The 21413-nt window shown below is 38.9% G+C and overlaps 1 protein-coding gene across 1 annotated transcript; it reads right to left on the bottom strand.

The window, feature by feature from the left end:
* Positions 1–3055: 3055 nt before the first annotated feature.
* trpc4b (transient receptor potential cation channel, subfamily C, member 4b) lies at positions 3056–18641 on the bottom strand (the record flags this gene model as incomplete). Its single annotated transcript, XM_083694597.1, has 10 exons — positions 3056–3646; positions 3744–3833; positions 4946–4987; positions 5428–5622; positions 5786–5981; positions 6153–6466; positions 9137–9276; positions 9678–10014; positions 13767–14285; positions 18264–18641. 10 exons carry the CDS (start codon positions 18639–18641, stop codon positions 3056–3058), a joined length of 2802 nt encoding a protein of 933 aa, XP_083550723.1.
* Positions 18642–21413: the final 2772 nt, after the last annotated feature.

Raw genomic sequence — 21413 nt, 5'->3', positions numbered from 1 at the left:
AGGTGTGTGGCAGTTACTTCTTTGCATTTTCTTTTGAAACTTTTTATAGCCTCTAAAAATTCTATATTTAGTTTTAGAAACATTTATTAGTACTACTTTTAGTATTAGAAGCATTTATATGCACTGTTTCATAAAGGCATGGTGAGCATCTGTTTAGTTTCAAATTAAATGTAACTGGCTTTTTTCGTCCTCATTGTCAAACTTAATAAATAATAAACTTCACCCTACTTCAAAACTACTTTTCTAGTCGTACAATCATATAACTAAGAAATTTGCTGGAGAGAAATGTCAATAGCAATTATGGTTTTATTGTTTTGTCATGACTGGTTCTGCCAGCAGGGGGGGTCGCCGCAAAACAACGTACATTAACGCAAAGGCCTGGGTCCTCATTTATCATTCATGAGTAGAAATTATTCTAAAATCCTTCTTATGCACAAAATGTCGTAAGAATGTCTATATGCACAAGATTAGTGTGATTTATCAAACATGCATACAACTGCGTACAACCTCACCTCAATGGTGAGAAATCAAGGTTGATGAATACCATATAATCTACATCTTTGTGCTTGTGCACAGTCATGGATATTTGAATTTAGACGTCTCTAATTGACAATATATAACATGTAAATAACATCCCTTTAAGACTATTTAATCCAACCTGTCTTTCAAACTACTGTAAGCCATTTGTCAAATTCTGTTCTAATTTCTTTCTGTACTATTTTTTTCGATGGTGCGTCTGTCTCATTTGTTTCATAAGTGCCTTTCTTTTAAAAATGGGATTAGTGGCTTTGAAGAATATGTGCACATATCTATGTCAAATGACATGCTAGAGGTGATAGTTATGTGTCACACCTGAGGTTGCTGTTCTGGTGACTCTGGTGCCCTCCTCTGGCGGTCCGGTGCCAGTGCTCTCTCAATCACCAGGATTCCTATCACCTGTTTGTCCTGTCCTGTGTTTGTTATATACAGCCTGTGTGTTCCCTATGTCTTTGTCGGAGATTCTCTCTGTCCATCTGTGAGTACCCTGTCTGCCAGTCTGTGTCCGTGTATCCAGTTGTTTCCATCGTTGCCCTATACCTTTATTTTACCCTTTATTACGTATATGTTTTCATGCCTTGTGCAAAACCTCTTATTAAAGAGCTTCTTTATTTTTTACTACATCATTCGTCTGAGTTTTCATCCGCACTTGGGTTCACCTCATCATCAAGCATAACAGTTCTGCTGTATTGTAAATTCTCAATTTGCTTTATAGTGCTCCATTAAATGGTTTTAATTGAATTTAAGGTGAGAAGTGACGCCGTTCCCACATAATAAACGCCTTTACAGGAAAATGATCTCAGTTTTAATATCACACAAACGTGCAATAATGAGGTATGGTATCACAGTGTATATACAATAATGTAGTGAATAAATTAATTTGAAATATGTTTCTCTATAACATTTCCTATGGTATAGAATTAATTCTTCAAAACTTCAAAATAATTTAACTATGAACAATTTTTATATATTTTAAACATATTTTTGTTACTTCACGTGCCTCTTGTTTGCGTCTACAAGCAATTCCCTCATTCCACCACTTGTCATTTTGCGTATGCATGGTCATGGTGCAAGCAAACGTTCATGATGATAAATCCAACATAGTCTCCAAATGATTATGGTCTGGGGGATCGTATTATCTGGCTATACCAACGTTTGACCACCTGTCTTGACGTAAAATACGTCAAAAACTTATATATATTGCATAAGAGTTATGTGACTTATGACTTGCGACTTGCGACAGTTAATGTAGTATTAGGCATTAACTTTGACTGCTTAAGTTTACTTTCAATATTCAGGGGATGTGTAAACATTGGCACAGTGAGCAGACATACGAAATGGCATGAACATCAGTGGTCAAACAGCTGAGAAATTAATCGAGGCAATTTGGCATTTTCAATTGAAGCTTGGTTCAGGCCATAACTATGCCCAGTTAAAAATAACAAAGAAACCAAAGGATGTAAATATATGCATGGGAAGATTGTGTTTATTAATATGTTTCATTGCCCTCTTGATCTTAAATAAATGCTAGAAATAAAACAAAATTAAGTACTTTTCAGATATTATACACAGATTTATTTATTTTTGCATAATCAATTATACAATGCAAAATGTCATATGCAAGTGCAGTATCACCATCTAGGTTAAAATTGTGGATAATGAGTCCAATATCTACATTGAATTAACATGAAAGATAACAGTAAGTACTTGAGAATAGTGGCATACAGTGGGTACTTGAGAGTAAGAAGTATGATGTAAGATGTATGGAGGCTAATCCACTGTAACAAAAGCCAACAATCTGTTATTTTCTTGTATTGGGAGGACCTATACATAGGCAAAAGGTAAATTAAATGTACAGTAGCTTTTATTTGAGCTAGAAATGAAAATGAAATAAGTTCTACTGATTTGTGCTTTATGAAGTGCAAAATGTAAGAATTAAACTGGTCAGAGCTCCCTTACTTAAGCTGTAGGAGTGGAAATTATTGGCTAGATAACATAGAACCTAGTTTTGCACCTATTTTTTGGGGTTTCAATAGCTTTTTGCATAATTCATTATTGCAAGCTTTTGTGCAAAAAAACAATGACTGAGGATGAGCAGCGGAGGTTGGAGTGCTGTTGGAATACTGCTATTTCTGTTAAATAAATGTGGGCATGTTTAAGTTTAAGTTCTTGAAAAGGAATCAGACATTACATTCCCAAATTGAAAAATGTGCATAAGACTTTTTCCCAATGTCAGATGGTCCATTGGCTTCAAACAGACATACTGCAGGCAAAGGAGATGGGATTTAGTTTGTGTCTCAATGCTACTGTTGGTTTCACCTAACTGTGAGTCTGTAAAAACATTCAGATATGACCAGAATCCATAGAGGAAAAAGTATTACCATCAATCTAGTATCTTAACTCTTACTGATCAGAAGCTAAACAGATCCGTCATAAGTCTAAATCATTAATAGTAATTTTGAACATAATAGCATTTAAAGTCATGTGCTGTTTATATAATTGTACTGCCCTATAAATTCTATAAGTCTTCCCTTGACAGGGTCTCATCTTCATCAGACTGTGTCTTCTGTTTTTTCTGCTCCTCTTCCTTCTCCTCTTGGCATGATGGCCTTTCCCCTGGCCCTGCCCCCCCCCCATTCAGTGGTTGCTCCTGCTCCTCTCCATCACAATCCAGCTCCTCCAGGTCAGACTGCCCAACCTCCTCAGACACAGAGTACATTTGATTGGACGGATTGGGGCTTTTGCCCTTGTGGCAATTCTGGAAGAGCCCAAAGTCAGAGATATTCTTGGGGAAGTCTTTGCGGGCCAGTCTGTCTTTGGTGGAGACATCTGGTGTGTGGACCATAGAGCCATTGGCCAGTTCGTTAAAGGCTTCTAAGGTGGTAGCAGCAGCTGAGCTCTGCTGCAGAATGGTGGTCGTGACATTGAACAGGTGGAGCTTGCTCTGTGGCTGAGCAGGGGGGAATTTGGGGGAGTATTTGAATGAATGGTCAGGGTAGACCAAGCTTGAGGCACCACTGCTAACTATACCTGCTTGAGCACAGGGGTTTTTTCCCTTCATCATGCCCAGGACTTCATATCGAAAGCTGGAGATGTCCTGCTTCAGTTCCTGTCAGAGAGATTAAAAGCCAAACTTAACTCAAATAAATGTAGTTTCAACATGAGAAAAAACAATCATAGTTGGTTTGTGAAGATAATTGGTTTACCTTGAAATTCTCCTCTGTCAGCCCTTCCTCTGTTTTGGCATCTCGGATCATTGCAGCCACATACCTCTTTACTAAGTTTCTCAGCACCTCCTGCAAATTAAGTTAATAGAGAAAATTACGTTACAGAGAATATCCTGACTAGAGTCATATAATAATATAAAAAACCCATCCTATTGTTGCTCAATACTATAGTGCTAAGTAGTGGGACAGGGAGGCATTTTTTCTTCTTTTGGCACTATACTCAAAATGTTTGGATTTTTAATCAAACAGTTACTATTAGGTTAAAGTACAGATTCTCATCTTTTATTTGAGGGTATTTGTGAACATATTGTTTTAACCAGTTAGAAATAACAAAACGTTTTATACATAGCACCCATATTTCAAGGTACAAAAAGTAATGGGACAATTGGCTTGACAGGTTTTTCTGGTTAGTCACGTGTGTTACATCATTTGTGCAGGAATAAGAGAGCTTTCAATGTCTAGTATTGATTCTAGGTTTTATGTTTGCCTTTGGAGTCTGCTAAAATCAGAAACATAGCCAAAACGTTAGGCTTGAAAACCAGCCAATTCATTGGATGGCGCTTCATTATACAGTAAGACAATTAATGTTTTCCAGAGCCAAAAAGTGGAAGGTTCTTGACTGGCCAAATCAATATTCTGATTTAAATCCAATTGAAAATGCATTTCATTTCCTGATGATAAGATTTTGGTTAAAAAATACCTCTAAACAAACAACAACTGAAGATGGTGAAGCTACAGTACAGGCCTGGCAGAGAAGAAAGAGAAGATACCCAGAGAAGATACCCAGTGTCTGCTTGGGTCAATGGCTCGCAGACTTCAGGCATTGCATAGAAGGATTGTCAACCAAATACTAAACAAGAGTGCTTAATTTGGACATTATACAAATCTATCCCATTACATTTGGTATATATAAAAAGTGTAATTTATGAATGGTGAAACCAACATGTACAAAACTACCCTTAAATAAAAGCTGACAATCTATGCTTTACCTCATAGTCAAATTTAGGTACCTCATAGTAAAAGTTCAAATTCAAACCTTTGGATTTATAGAGCCAAAAGAAGGAAATATTATTCCATTACTTACACAGGGCAAAAGATTGATATATAGATATATATGTTTCTTGTCTAGGCTATCAAAATCTGTATTACATGTTCTGTTGAAAAAAAGGACATATCATTACCTGATACTGGTGGTTTATTCGAACATTTTCAGCAGCTCGCCTCTATGAAAGAGGGACAATTTTACATAAATCCATGGCAGAAATGACACATTAATCAGATAATGTAATAGATAATAATGTAAAGGATAGTTGGCCAACTTTTCTATAACTTGCCCTTTTTGAGCTAATTCACTGCAGCATTTAATATGGGTCTTATGACGCACATTCATTTGGCGACATCAAATTCTGAGAAGGACAGCTAATCTAATTTATGTTAATTTATTGGGTGGAATCTTAACTGGTGATCCATGCGTGTAACTCGAATCATCGCACACATTTCCCATTGACATCAATGCAAGATTTACGCAAATGTCTGAGATACGATTTTGAGTTAGGATTCCACCCATTGTGAACAACTTTTTGAGGCCAGAGGCAAAGGAAAGGTAGATGTCTACAGTACACTGGACACTACATATTTTGAGAAGTACTGTAAGACACCTCACCCCTAAGGTTCCAAATGTTTCTGTTCTTTTTGCTCTTGTCCTCTTGAAAATGTGCTTCCTTATCCATCTGACAAGGTACCAGATGGACTTTGGGCTAGCAATTATGTTGAAAGGGGAAGGCAAAGTTCCCCCCTCTTCGAAATAGCTCATCCACAACTTTGTTCTTGCAAATTTCCACTCAATGTCTGCATGATCCTAAAAAAAAAGACATTTTAGTAAGCTGCTGTATACAAAATATGAGAAAGGTAATTCATTTGAAAACACATAGAAATGTGTACTGTAATACAGTACATGATATCTGCAAATGGGACAATATGAGACAATAGCAAATTCAACAGGATGGCGGGCTAACACTCACAGCGATGTGCTGGTAGGAGTTATTCATCATGGCGATGAGCATGTTGAGGAGGACCACCAGAGAGATGACATTGTAGGTACCAAACATAGTGGCACCCACAAACTCAGTGAACTTGTGGTCAGCTTTTACATTGGTCACATAAAGGCTGATCAGCCCAAATATGGACCAGAATAAAGACTGCAGGGTCTCAAACAACCTGGGAAACAAGATAGACATAGTGAGTCGTAGGCTTCTATACAGTACATTGTATCTTAACATGCAAAGTGAAAAGTATCTTGTGCAATCAAAAAGTCAACAAGGCTATCATTCAACTAAAACACACTCAAAGCATAATTTTGGCTAATCCAGGCAAGTGGTTTTAACTAACGTTGAGAAAGCATTGTTTTGCCGTTCACAGCGGATCCCCTTGCAATCTGTGCCCTCATCTGTCTCATAGTAGAAGTAGAGCTGGTTGAGGCCATTGGCGAAGGCCAGCAGCACCAGACAGTAGATGAAGAGGAACTTGAGGATGTCCAGCAGCATGCGGCCCAGGGAGATCTGCAGGGGACCCAGGTGGGAGTTGGCTGTGAAGAGGGAGATGAGCCGTAGGGAGCTGAAGATGTTGGCAATGGCAAATACTGCCTCAGCCACCAGCGTCGGGTGCCACAACTCCCAACTCTCTCTGGGTTTGAAGCCACTATACTGTGGGAGAGACAGGAAGGATGTATGTATATAATAAAATTCATTTTATAAATTATAATATATAATATATTTATTTTCTTCTTTTGGCTCTACACTCCAAAAGTTTGGATTTGAAATCAAACAATTACTTTGAATGATGTTCCAAACTGTCAGATTTATTTTTTTCTAATATTTCTGCCTCATAATGGCTTCCCTGAGTTTCATTGATGTTTCTTTGGTCCCTTTGACTCCAAAGACAAACACAAAGCCTAGATTCAATACTAGACATTGAGAGCTCTCTTATGACTGCACAAATGATGCGATGGAACACACCTGACGAACCAGAAACACCTGTCAAGCCAACCATCCCGTTACTTTTAGGTACCCTGAAATAGGGGGACTATGCATAAAAAGGGCTGTAATTTCTGAATGGTGTAACCAATATGTACACAAATACCATCAAATACAAGCTGAGAAATCTCATAATCTCGTAATTTAAAATCCAATCTTTTGGAGTGTAGAGCCAAAAGAAGAAAAACATGCTTCACTGTCCCATTACTTACGCAGGGCAATGTATATACAGCTCTGGAAAAAATTAAGAGACCACTGCAAAATTATCAGTTTCTCTGGTTTTATAAACTACTGACAACATTTCTCCCAAATTCCAAATAAAAATATTGTCATTTAGAGCATTTATTTGAAGAAAATGACAACTGGTCAAAATAACAAAAAAAGTATTTTCAGATCTCGAATAATGCAAAGAAAACAAGTTCATATTCATTTTTAAACAACACAATACTAATGTTTTAACTTAGTTCAGAAATCAATATTTGGTGGAATAACCCTGATTTACAATCATAGCTTTCATGCGTCTTGGCATGCTCTCCACCAGTCTTTCACATTGCTGTTGGGTGAATATATGCCACTCCTGGCACAAAAACTCAAGCAGATCGGCTTTGTTTGATGGCTTGTGACCGTCCATCTTCCTCTTGATCACATTCCAGAGGTTTTCAATGGGGTTCAGGTCCAGAGATTGGGCTGGCCGATTCCAGCTTTGCTGAAGCACCCCCAAATCATCACCGATCCTCCACCAAATTTCACAGTAGGTGCGAGACACTGTGGCTTGTATGACTCTCCAGGTCTCCGTCTAACCATTAGATGACCAGGTGTTGGGCAAAGCTGAAAATTGAACTCATCAGAGAAGATGACTTTACTCCAGTCCTCTACGGTCCAATCCTTATGGTCTTTTGCAAACCTCAGCCTGGCTCTTATTTGCTTCTCGTTGATCAAGGGCTTTCTTCTAGCTTTGCACAACTTCACCCCTGCCCCTAGGAGCCTGTTTTGAACCGTCCTCGCCGTGCACTTCACCCCAGCTGCCCTTTGCCATTCTTTTTGTAGGTTACTTGATGTCATCCTATGGTTGTTGAGTGACATTCAAATTAGTTGGCGGTCATCCCGGTGAGTGGAGAGTCGTTTTCACCCTCTGCCGGTCTGTAGCTTTGTTGTCCCTAATGTCTTCTGCTTGACCTTGTTCTTATGAACCGCCGTCTTTGAAATTTTAAGGATGGAAGCAACCTGATGCTCACTGTATCCCTCTGTCAGTAAAGCCAGAATTGACCCCTACTTTTCCTCACACAAAACTTTTTTTTTCAACTCTTTTGGCATGGTCAATAGTTGTTTTTTTATTCCAATTACTTTTGAGGTACTAGTAGCACTGTTTTTGCCATCCAGCTGGTTCTATTGCAAGAGGATAGTGATGACCACAACAGTGGTTTTTATACTTTTCCTCATTAAATAAGATTTGGTTCAGGTGATCACCTAATCAGTACCTCGTTAAGTAGGTGTGCCTGTATTGGACAGACACTGGAATGGAATGGCTGCCATACATGTAGAGATGCTGATTTAAGAAAAATTTGGTGGTCTCTTAATTTTTTCCAGAGCTGTACACTCACTGGCCACTTTATTAGGTACACCTTGCTAGTACTGAGTTGGACCCCCTTTTGTAGCCCATCTGCTTCAAGGTTCGACATGTGCATTCAGAGATGGTCTTCTGCATACCTTGGTTGTAACAAGTGGTTATTTGAGTTACTGTTGCCTTTCTATCATCTCGAACCAGTCTGGCCATTCTCCTCTGACCGCTGGCATCAACAAGGCATTTTCGCCCAGAGAACTGCTACTCACTGGGTATTTTCTCTTTTCCGGACCATTCTCTGAAAATCTCAGTAGGTGAGCAGTTTCAGAAATACTCAGAACAGCGCGTCTGGCACCAACAACCATGCCACCTTCAAAGTCACTTAAATCACCTTTCTTCCCCATTCTGATGCTCGGTTTGAATTTCAGCAGGTCGTCTTGACCATGTCTACATGCCTAAATGCATTGAGTTGCTGCCATGTGATTGGCTGATTAGATATGTGTTACCGAGAAGTTGAACAGGTGTACCTAATAAAGTGGCCGGTGAGTGTATATGGCCTATGCTTATGCTTACAGTATTAGTGTAATCTGGTTGGAGATTAGACTATTATTTCTTTCTTCAAAAACATAGAAAACATAACCACTTTTCAGAGCTCATTAAAAATGCATGGAAATGCTGAAAACCTTTGCATGACCACAAAGAAAACAAGTCAATAGTTTACTAGAGAGGACATGGGTGTACCAATATTTTGTTGTAGCTCTTCTAGTATTTTCCTGTACCTTTACGTAAGCAACAATCTTCAGAGAAATGGTTGCAAGATACAAGGAGTTCATAACAAAGTCCATCAGGTTCCACCAGTCATGGATGTAGTCCTGAAACCCACCATCCCACATCTGTTTGATCTCTGTCCATATGAAGCCTATGAGAGAAAAATGCAAGCAGACTCTGAAAGCAGAAGTCAGAGTCTTCTGGAATCGTACACCACTAGTAGTGTATCATGCCTATCTCAGCTTCCCTGATTTAGGTGAAATTCCACACGTATAAAATAAGTGTTATGGACAAGTCTCATGGACATGCATGCATGCATATGGTTGCAGTGAACACTGAAATGTGACTTTCATGCAAAACACATTTTCAAATATGGTGTAACTTGGCATGGCATGGAAAACAGCTGTGAAAAGTGAAGAGGTGGTGCAACTTTCACAAATATAGACATGATATTTGTCTAGCCCAACCACAAGCTTGGATTACATAATTTCCTGTCACGGCTTTCACCGATCCAGACATAATGAAGATCAAAAGCAATCAATGTGACATTACCTAAAACCCAGGGAAGGATCATCCACTCCACTGTGGTTGGCACTGGACCTTGTCTGTTAGGGTCTGTGGACACTATATGCTGCGAGGCCAGGAGCAAGAGGAAGAGGAAGGTCAGGTAGGAGGCTGTGTGGCAGATGAACTTTATGAAGGGCTTGCGGATAAAAAGGCCGTATCGGCTCTTTGGAGAAATCAGGTAGCAGAGGGAAAAGAGAGGAAAGAGAAGGCCTATGAAGACACAGGTGAGGAACTTCCCCGCCCAATGGCGCCTCCTCCAGCCTGGGAACTCATCGTACCAGCGAGACGCCAACAGCTGCTGGCAGTTGGGCTGAGCTACAAACTAGGGGAGAGAGAGGGGGGGGAGCGAGAGAGAAAGAGACAAAGAGAGAGAGAGAGAGAGAGAGAGAGAGAGTTGGGACAGACAGGGGCAAACAAAGACAGATTGTACCATACTTCACAGGACAGAAATCTGAGTGTAAGCCTTTGTGATCAATTACTAGTTTTTTTGTCATGGGGGTGTGCGTGTCTAATTTAATACTGACTCCTTTAACTTTCACCCTTGGGAGAGACACATGTGATTGACTTTTAATACTTTCTCTGGGATGCAACAATACAATGATGCTGTAAATATATGCTACAGTACATCTCTCAATGACAAAAGAGATAAGGCAAACGTTTGTGGAGATACATTCAAAAACAACTTCATGTTCTTCTTTTAAAGATGTCCTGTTAAATCTGTTCTCCATAAATAATTTTCTTTCCCCCTTGAGATGTGTTATAACCATCTGCTGGACATCTGCATCCTGTGATCAAAGTCAATCTCAGCCTAACCAAATTATGACCAAATGGATCCCCATTACTTCAGAGCCAGGGATTCTGATGCGGTCATTAGTCAACTCATAGAGCATCTGAGACAGCTTGAGTGTTGCTTATCAGTCTTTGTAACAAGAGTCTGTTCGACTGGAGCAGGAAGCTTGCATCAGGAGAACCAGGGGCAATTGCAGCGGGAGCTATGGCAAAAACTATTAAAATATTGTAATGCTCATCAGACAAATTAAGGTCATAAACAGCTTGAGGGTGCCACTAGACAAAGCCAAATGAAACAACCATTAGATACTGTATGCAATTACAGAAACTAACCCTGATTAACAGAGTGTGAGTAGCATTTTACATTACAGCTCTAAATTAGCGTGTTATAACACAGTAATAAATATGGGAATTACCAGTAACAAGAAGGAACATTTCTTTGTTATTACAAGGTAAATTGGAAAGTAGTTTCCATGTAATTAGTTTGTATGAAAGATGCTTGAACAGAGAAGGTAGTTACTATGAAATAAGGTGGTATTTGAGCTGGAAAATGCTATATTATTTGTTTCCATTTTGTTATAGCGTTGTACTCCATCTTAACCTCACAACTAAGACCATTGTTACTCAATCATTGGTAATACATAGGCTACCTACAGTAGTATCGGTATGCATGCAATCACTGAGTGTAACACAGCAATAAGCTACCCTATGGGTCTGGTCGCTTCCTGTCAGGGGCTCATGTGCAGTTGTTTCTTTCAATAGAAGAAGAGCCAACTCACTGAAGAAACGTGATACAAAACCCAGGAGTCAAATAATGTTTAAATTGTGTTGGTTACGAAATACTGTTTTTAAAGTTATAATTTACTTATTAAAGAGTATTGCGACGTTAAGTACATAAACTATAGCTGTGTTATGTTTTTTATTAGTGAAATATTTTAGAAGTTTGTTAGCAATAAGCGAACATTAGCCTCAACTGAAAGTTGCTAGCTCTAATGTTAGCTGTGGAGCTCGAGCCATAGAATTAGCCTTGGATTGTAAGCTCACAAACCTGCATTGAATATTATGTTATGTTAATGAATTCATATTTGTAGCTAATGTTTTGTAATTCTTATGAATTAAATATTGTGATGAATATCACTGGAATTACTATTCAATCTAATAAAACAGCCAACTCCATCCAACTTTAACAACAAGTGTGATACAAAGGTTTTGAAGGTGTTGCCTCATTCATTCTCCACCCACAAATGATTACATTATAGAGAAACATCACATACTGGACAGTTTATTATTACTAATGTCAACAACTCAGTATGTTAATAAGGGAAAATTTACATTTACAATAACTGTATGAAGTTATCCATAAACCATTCATATAGGCCAATGTATTAGACCCATTGGGTAGCTTATTGCTGTGTTAATGATGTAGTGGATGCATGAATACTGAACTTAAATTACATTTGTGTTCATCAGTTTCAATGATTCAAGAACAATATGGAAACAGTGTAACAATAATACGTAAACAAGCATCTTACATAGAAAATAATTAAGTGAAAACTACAGTTTGCCTTACCTTGTAATAACAAGGTAATTGCCTTTCTTGTTAGGGTTAGGGTTAAATAATACTGCTAAATATCAGCAATTATTGGTAATTACCATGCTATTACCCACTTATTCCGAGCTGTAATGTAAAGTGTTACCAGACTGTGTCTATGCAGTACCTTTTCTTAATAAATTTGCCAGTTGCACTGTCAATCCTTTATCAACATGGAGCTGTATCTAAATGAATAAGAATTTCAAAGACTAATGTGCTCGTGTACATGTATGTATGACATTCTACTCATCACTCCCTGTGATACACTTCAATACAATACAAGTTCCCATGGATAACATCTTGTCACCAAGAGACCAATTAGTCACAATTGTACCGTATGAAAGTGCCTGGGTAACACATGTTCAATGTACAAGTTACAATGAGAACACATGAGAATACAGCTTGGAGGGGAAGAAAGAGAGCAAAGATCAGCATAATAACAATGCTGAAGTGTTAATGAGGTTGATCAGTCCATTTCCCCATAGGGTGAGGTGAAGGCCATAGAATAAGGACATTTTAGGAATGTCTAGGGTGGCCTAAAAGTCATAAAGGTCAAAGCTACTGTACTGTCATTGTGGTTATATTCATTACTGTAATTTAATCTGTTGCAACAAAGGTTTAAAACATGATACAGGCCTATATTTAGAAAGAAAGAAAGACTGTTTATTTGCCATTTTCAATTCTCATCAATTGTTGGAATGAATCTTTTTGCACCCCCCCCCCCCCCCCCCCCGAGACAACACACACGCACTGCACACCCCCCCTCCGAGACAACATACGTGCACACCCCCCCAGGGAGAACAGAGCTCTCATATCATTCTCTATTCAGTAGGGGGCATCATCATTCTATCTCAAAAATGTGGCTCTTTATCTTCCCAGCTAGACATTTTTGACTCAACCATTCATTCAGGAGTCTAATGAGGATGCACAAGAAAGTCCCTTTGAACAAAAAGACACATTTACATAACCATAAATACTTTTATGAGAGATGTGTGTTATATGGTAACAGACTGGATTAAACAGTCTAAATACCTTTAATAAAATGGATGTGTGATAAAAAATAATATTGTTGTCAAGCTTTGCAACTTGAAGTTCACAATGTTAAAGTAAGTACCAACCAAAAGTTCAGACTACTGTATAAATATTCATAGTGGCTAAAAAGCAATAAAAACGCCATACAAGGTAATTGTTTCCCATTGTAAATTGCAGCACTCTTAATAATTCATATGTATTGCGAGTTTGTATTTCAGGGAAATGCTCAGTCGGAGTACTATGGCGTCATTATCCATTATCCTAGCGTCAGGGGACTGGCAGACAGAGCTGGAGTAATGTGATGTGAAACCGAGCCTGGCAATTACAGACCCACACTCCCACAGGAGATCTCCACCCATCTTAGTCCACTTCAAACTCATGTTACTAATGCTATCTCAAAAGGCACAGCAGGAGTTGACTTCAACCATTCAAATACAAGAGGTCATATACTGCACTCAAAACACAGTCAGGCAGAGACACAGAACATTGTTTTAACACACCATCAAATGGAGATAATCTTCTGGAGGAATAGGAGAAATCCTCTTGTGGGCCTACTTGGACTAATTTTATCACCATGAAGACTTTCAGAGCACAATAATCTATCAGTATCCCACATGAGTCATATCACCATTCAGATATTCATAGAAGCCCTTGGAGCTTACCTCCTTCTGACGGTATTTGATGGCAAGCTTCAGTCGGGCCAGATCATTGGTGTTCTCGTCCAGCAGAGGGTTGATGTCATCACGGTAGTTGAGGATCATCTCCAGCTCTCTGGAGCTGCGGGTCTGGTCCAGCAAGTCCTTGGCAAACTGCTTACACTGGTGGGACAGCTCCTCATACTCAGATTTAAACTCATTCTCCACCTTGCTGAGCTCCTGCAACTCCCAGCTGAGCTGGAAAGCAGTGAGGAAAGGGTCTTCACTAGAGAGGGCGATGAGAGACGGGCTGGCCAGGGCCTTGTAGATGTTGAGGCGGGAACGTGAGTGTCGCAGACTGTCCACGTCCGAGCTGGACACACACTCCATACAGTTGCAGCGGACCTCATGCGGCTGGGGCACAGACACACCCTTCTGTACCAGCAGTTTGATGATCTCGTAGTTGTTGGTGTGGGCAGCCAGGATGATTGGGGTGATGTCTGGTGTGAAGTCTGAGAATTGCTTGTCCAACAGAATTGGTGGCACCTGTTAAGAAAGGCCAAGGAATGACAGTGGAATTTAGGGTGTACAGTGCCCTGTAATGGGAGAATAAAGCATTTGTTCTTCTTTTGGTTCTACACTCCAAAGGTTTGTGTTTGAAAACTCAGCTTCTATTTGATGGTCTGTAACTCATTGACCCCACCATACACTGGGTATCTTCTCTGGTGATGCTCTGCCACGCCTGTACTGCTTCAAATCTTATCATCAGGAAACAAAATGCATGTTCAACTGGATTTAAATATGAAGACTGACTTGGACAGTCAAGACCTTTCCACTTTTTGGCCCTGAAAAACTCCTTAGTTGCTATGGAAATATGTTTTGGGTCATTGTCTTACTGTATGATGAAGCGCAATCCAATGAATTTGGAGGCATTTGCTTGTACTTGAGCAGACAAGATGTTTCATTACATTTCAGAGTACATGCTGCTGCTGCTGTCAGCAGTTAAAATTATCAATAAAGACAAGTGAGCCAGTTCTAGTGGCAGCTATACATGCCCAAAACAAACACCCCCTGCACCATGTTTCACAAATGAGGTGGTATACTGTAAATCTTGGGCAGATCCTTTTTTCTCCAAACTTTGCTCTTGCAATCACTTTTCCAACAAACTGTAACCTGGACCTGGATAGTTGTTTTGGGGGTTTTCTTAATTATGGTGAGCATTCTTCGGTCATCCACTATAGATGTCTGCCTTGGCCTACCAGCCTGTTTGCGATTTCTGAGCTCAACAGTGCTTTTTTTTTTTTTTTTTTTTTTTGTTGTTGTTGTTCCAAACTGTTGATTTTGGCAAGCCTGAGGTTTTTCCTATATTTCTTTCAGTTTCAGATTTCTCAGCATAATAATGGCTTCCTTGACATTCATTGACACCTCTTTCTCTCCTCACGTTGACAGTCAGCAATAGCAAACTCTAAATAGTAACTCTAAAGGCAAATGCAAAGCCTAGAATCAATACTAGACATTGACAGCTCTCTGTACAAATTATCTGATGGAACACACCTGACTTATCAGAAACACCTGTCATGCCAATTGTCCCATTACTTTTACTAAAATAACCAGCATCTGGTGGGGTCAACGGGTCTCAGACATCAGGCAGTTATTGCATGCAAAGGATTGTCGATCAAATACTAAACATGAGTGCTTAATTTGGACATTATATGAATCTGTCCCATTACTTTTGGTGCCCTGAAATAGGGAGACTATGTATAAAAGTGTTGTCATTTCTGAATAGTGAAACCAATATGTACAAATACCATCAAATAAAAGCTGAGCATCTCTACTTTAACCTCATATTAATTGCTTGATTTAAAATCCAAACTTTTGGAGTGCAGAACCAAATGCTTCAGAAGATAAGAGAAAATGCTTTACTGTCCCTTTACTTATGCAGGGCACTGTATTTACAATACAAAATACACACTGGGATTATCAAGACTTGATATATATATATATACAGTGCCTTCGGAAAGTATTCAGACCCCTTTTCTTTTTTCACATTTTGTTGAGTTATAGACTCAATTTAAAATGGATTAAATTACAATAATTTGCCATCAATCCACACACAATACCCCAGAATGAGAAAGCGAAAACACGTGTTTAGAAATTTCAGTACATTTATTAAAATTTAAATACAAAAATACCTCATGTACATAAGTATTCAGACCCATTGCTATGACACTCTTAAAATTAGCTAAAATGCAAAAATGTCATTAACAAATCAATCAATAAATTGAATTCATTCCATCTTAATGCAATTAACATCTTTGTTTTTATAGGGACTCTGACTTGTCATTCTGGGGTATTGTGTGTGGATTGATGGCAAATTATTTTAATTTAATCCATTTTAAATTGATCTATAACATCTATAACACAACAAAATGTGGAAAAGTGAAGGGGTCTGAATACTTTCTGAAGGCAAGTATTTTTGAGGCACAGCCTCAAAACAAAGGAGAGAAATAGAAATAAACAGGTCTGACATTTTCTGTCTAGAGATGATAAGGCTTTAGGGTTAGGGTTATGCCTAAAATACAGCAAAGCTAATAGGCTACTGTACACTGTGGTACTACAGGTCTCAATAAATATTCTTGGGTTGAAGTTTAAGGGGCAATCTGGGATTGGATTTGAATTTTCTTTCTTTTAAATTAATGATATTGCCATTGAATCTTGAAAAATGTAACTTATAAATGCCTCATGAGCTTAGTGCATAAACATATAAGCTTGTTTTACTCCATTGTTTGTAAACAATGTCATTGTAAACAAACACTGAAAGCTTTAATACATGGTAATAACTATCATTTTGATCTTATGGATGGTCAGTTCTTGCATCTATCGCTCTATTTAAGAGTGGTCACATTTCTCCAGATCTATCCCTTAGCTGTTTACCGAAATAAGTGGCAGGGTGACTGCTTTGTTGTTGTTGAATCCAAAATTGCACTTTTAATCTCCTGCTTTCCCTTTAACACATTTTACACAGTCCATAACAGAGAAAGCCTATGGGGCCTGAACACATTTCAAACACACATTTTCAAAGATGTCAAAACCCTCAAAAACCTACCAGAGCTTATTACTGAAAACTTCAGAAGCCCCTCAACCTTCTATCTAACATGCTGGCATGAATTATCAAAATCTTCTCCTTTTCAACTGTGGGCATTTTAACTAGACAAACAAGACAGCCTGGTACCATCCAGGTGTGAGGCAATTGAAAAACAGGACTAGAAAATATATGACTAGATTACCACTGTAAATATGGTCTTCCATCTGTGAGAAATACAAAGACAAATAATAATATAAGACAAGTCTAATTGTATCCTTCTTGTGAATTTTATAATTTGCATTTCATACAGACTGCACAAACAGGATGTAAATAGATAAATCACTTGAGGGCTAGAGAGTGGTGATGGAAGACTACTAGATCAGCTGTGATGTAACGAAGCCTGCATTCCCTCTCAAACCACAAGGACCTCCTGTCTGACTCACTGTAGCACTGTCAACTATCATTGTCTCACTAACCCAACACTGGGATTCTTCTTTTAACTTTAATTCAATTCAATTACATAACTATATTTTTCCGGTGATGGAACTTCTTATGTGCATTGGTGCAGTAAACAAGTTCCATCACTAATCCACACCACCTGTCGCCGTTAAAGGTATCCGTAATAAATATGTTCAGCCAAGTGGATCCCAGATTGTGTCTTTAATGCATGTTTCTCTGTGGGACAAAATGAATACCTGTGTTGACCTAAAAACTTGCTCCAGACAGTGTCATACACAGTATGCAGAGGGACAAAGAAGGAAGTGTGTCTGGGTGTCACAAGTTAAGTGGAAAAATGAAACAGGACGATGGCATTTGTGGCCTGAGACACCAAGTAAAGTGTGTGTGTGTGGGGGGGGGGTGATTGTTGTTGAGTCACTGTTATCGAAAACATGATTCAAAGTTACCGATTAATAGTTAATAATAGAACAAGCTTGAACAAATAAGAACAAAACATACAGTACTTATACATCAACATACAATAAAAGGGTAGAGCACATAAGGGTATGATTGTGTGGGTGTAGTACTCTAGTTCTTATATGTATAATTGGTTTATATAAGGCTATGGGAGAGTGGCTCAGTTGACTGAGAATCAAGCTCAACAAAGATGATAATTAAACGAGGAATTACGAGTAAAAAAACATACATGGTTAAGGGAAATCAAGGAAAATTTGTAATTCACAAAAATAGTGGTTATGAACATGGAGAAACATTTGTATATTGCTCATGGGAGTTTCTCTCCTTGAGATTCTCAGTCAAAGATGAGGATGAAGGCAATGGAAAATACAAATATCAACAACTAATTTCTTCTGTAATGGAGTCTATGTTGGGGTGTATGTGTGTGGGGAGGGGGGGGGGGGTTATTAGTATGATAACACAGTACAACATACATCCACTTGTGTGTATGGCACAGTTTTTGCAGTCACTCCTCCATGTCTCACCTGCTTCTCCCTGCTGGGCTTCTTATGGTTGAGCAGCAGCTCCACGGCTCCCACCACCTCCTTGCGGATTGCGTGCAGCAGGGCATCCCCCACATACACGTTGTAGCTGAGCAGCAGCTCAATGATCTCCATGTTCTCATTCTCAATGGCGATGAGCAGCGCTGTGCGCCCTAGTGGATCAATGCAGTTAATGTTGATCCTGAAGTAGATCTCTGCCTCCTCCAGTGCCTGTTTGACACTGGCATAGTCTCCCTTCTCCACAGCACCCAGATAGGCCCTCTCCAGTCCAGAGAGCTCAGACTCTGCACGTACAATACGCAGGGGAATGCGGTCCCTGTAAGAGGAGTTGTCCGTTCTCCGATAGTACAGCTGTGACATTGCTGCTAGGCCATCTCACACAGCTCGATAGGGAGAACCAGAGGACAAGACAATATAGAGATGTGTGTGTCAATAATGTTGAGGTGTTGTCGAGGGGACTCAAGGACAGCATTTTCATTATCAATTTGCAGCATGGGCAAACAAAGAACTTGTCCAAATCCAATGTTTTAAATGCTTTTAGAGAATAACTTAGATCCATTCATTATATAAATACTGCAGGTATTCAAATGAGATGTACTGTAAAATTGACAATGTGGATAAATTAATGCATTCCTTACTCAATATATTTATTTCACAGACAGATGAAGATTCCACTCCGACAGTGTGGGAATAACCACTCCCAACAGCCTTTCATTGCCAGTTATTCTTAACAAATACTGACTATAATTGTTAGGTGGCTTTGGATAGGTTATAAGCACAACTTCCCATTAATCTTACACATGCAAACACACACACTAAAACTTACCCCCTCAATTCATGTACGGTGTCATTATGGCATTCCCAAGGAGTAAACACCCCTCTATCACTTGACGTACACAATATGAGTTTTTTGTCGATTTTAGGAGGGTCAAAATAGGAAAATAAGTTTTTTCGTTCACTCAAAATGCCACATGTATCACGAAAGCAACGCCGTTGTCACGAAACTACATTAAATAGTTTAGTATCTTTTCCTCTGAGGTCTTCTCCGACCTAATATTTATAACAGGATTGTTGATATTCAACAAAATTCCATGACTACTGTAACATCATTCGAATCAGCAACACGTATCTCGAAATCTGAAGTTTTTTTTTTCGCAACTGTATGTTGATTCTCTTGTTAATAAAATCCATCAAGTGCACTACTAGACCAGAGACATCTTCTTCCAGTGCGCCGCGCTCTTTCATTTGAGTCCAATCTATCTTGTTTACCGAAGCGAATGTGGTCGTCACTGAGTGGGTGTGTGGTCGCTGAATGAAAGCAACGGGGACAGCAGGGTAATTGTGCGCAAAAGATTGTGACTTCCTGAAAAACCTGTGAAAAGGAAATAAACTACAGATAATTGAACAGCACATTTTTACAGTATAACATTATTAGTACAAGATTATTGTTTAGGGGAGAAAAATCTATGATCTTGAAATATCTGGTAAGAATTTGTCATGACATGCTCAATATGAGGGCGGCAGGATAGGTTGATACATAATAAAACTGATGCATTTTAGTAAGGGGTGTAATGGCCTTAGAATTACATTTCATTCAGAACATTCAGTAACTACAATAAATAAGTCAGGAAATTATCCTGTTACTTGAACTACAGCTCCAAGACTACAAACTTAGTGCATGACTTTTGGTAAATATAACAAATAAACGTGTATGTAAAAATATGGCTTTGTCAAGGAATTAAAGAATTGTGAAGGAATGGAATAGTGTGAGCCATATTTGCTAAGCATTTGCACTTTTTCAAAAATGTTGAGTGTTTGTTTTTTCTTGTATGCCCTTCTGAAAATAAAGGTCAGCTCAGTGTAACTGGGCAAGACACTATAAAGGATGCATCTACTGTATCATGCAGTTATCACATCGGCTGTGAGTACAGGCAGAACATTGGGTAACATCAATAGTTGAGGTTTTGGATTAGGAAAATCTACCAAACACCAAAAGGTGATTTAATGCATTAAAGTGAAACGATTGAGATGTACTTGTTTTAATGTAACACAGCTGCCTAGCCCTATTTACTGCATTTACTTTACATTTACTGCACTTTCCGGACTAATGAGACCATCATTTTTATTTTGGCGAAAAAGATCTACATCTACTGTAGTAGAGTGAACTGAACATGAAAAGCTGTAGAGTGGAACATTCCCTTGGGAACTGAGGAAATAATGTTGTAAATTCCAATGATGATCTTAATTGAAAAACAACAGAGAAACATACATGTCAGCAAGAGAGTGGAGGTTGAAGCCAACCTGTGATAAGTCTATAAACAAAGAGTTGAAAATTTTCTCAAGAAGAACAATTAGCTTCATCAAATTATAAAACGATGTTCACTGCGGAGGCCCAGTTTGAATGAAAACTATTAATGGGCAATTTCACTGTAACAGAATGATCCTGTGTGGTGGAAGTCTAGGATTGACCACTCTGTACTTCAGCTCTTCAGAGGTAAGAATCAAGAAACAAGTCCTGAGTAGCCACAATATCTGAGTCCGGTATTTATTGCTTGCAAACAAGAGACAAGAGCGTAACAGCAGCCCAGCGTAAATCCGGGGGTCTGTTCAGCACAAGTCTGAAGAGGCGATTATCAGGGTTGTCTTTTATACAGTTTAAACATAATGGTAGGCGCTGCCAAGGCTATCGGCTGATGAGCTTGTGTTTACGTGAGAGAGGGCGGGAGAGAATGAACAATGGGGAGACATTCTTACTGATCAATCGGCGCTTTCTTACTGATCAATCGGCGTTCAACATTTCACACATCGGCAAGATACGTCTGTCCCCCATTACTGCGCTCCCTCACCACTCCCTCCGAAATCACCCCTGTTCATATGGTAAATCATACAGTGCTTCTCAGAACAAAGGCTATAGAACTTTAGAGGTGTGGCAAGAGAAAATGTAATCACAGTATTTACACAAGTTGTATCAGTCATATGAAAGTGTATAACCTGAAAATAGTTCTATCAATGTATTTTCCATAACACCTGGGACTCAATTTTTCACTTTCAAACATATGCCAAACAAAAACCATTGATACTGTAGCAAAGTTTAACAAAGTCCAATAAGGGAATGACCCTAAAATCTCCTTT

This window comes from Argentina silus (assembly GCF_951799395.1).
Source record: "Argentina silus genome assembly, chromosome: X".
NCBI classification, from domain to species: Eukaryota; Metazoa; Chordata; class Actinopteri; order Argentiniformes; family Argentinidae; genus Argentina; species Argentina silus.
Note: the sequence above shows the minus strand (reverse complement) of the source record. Positions and strands in the feature narration are given on the sequence as shown.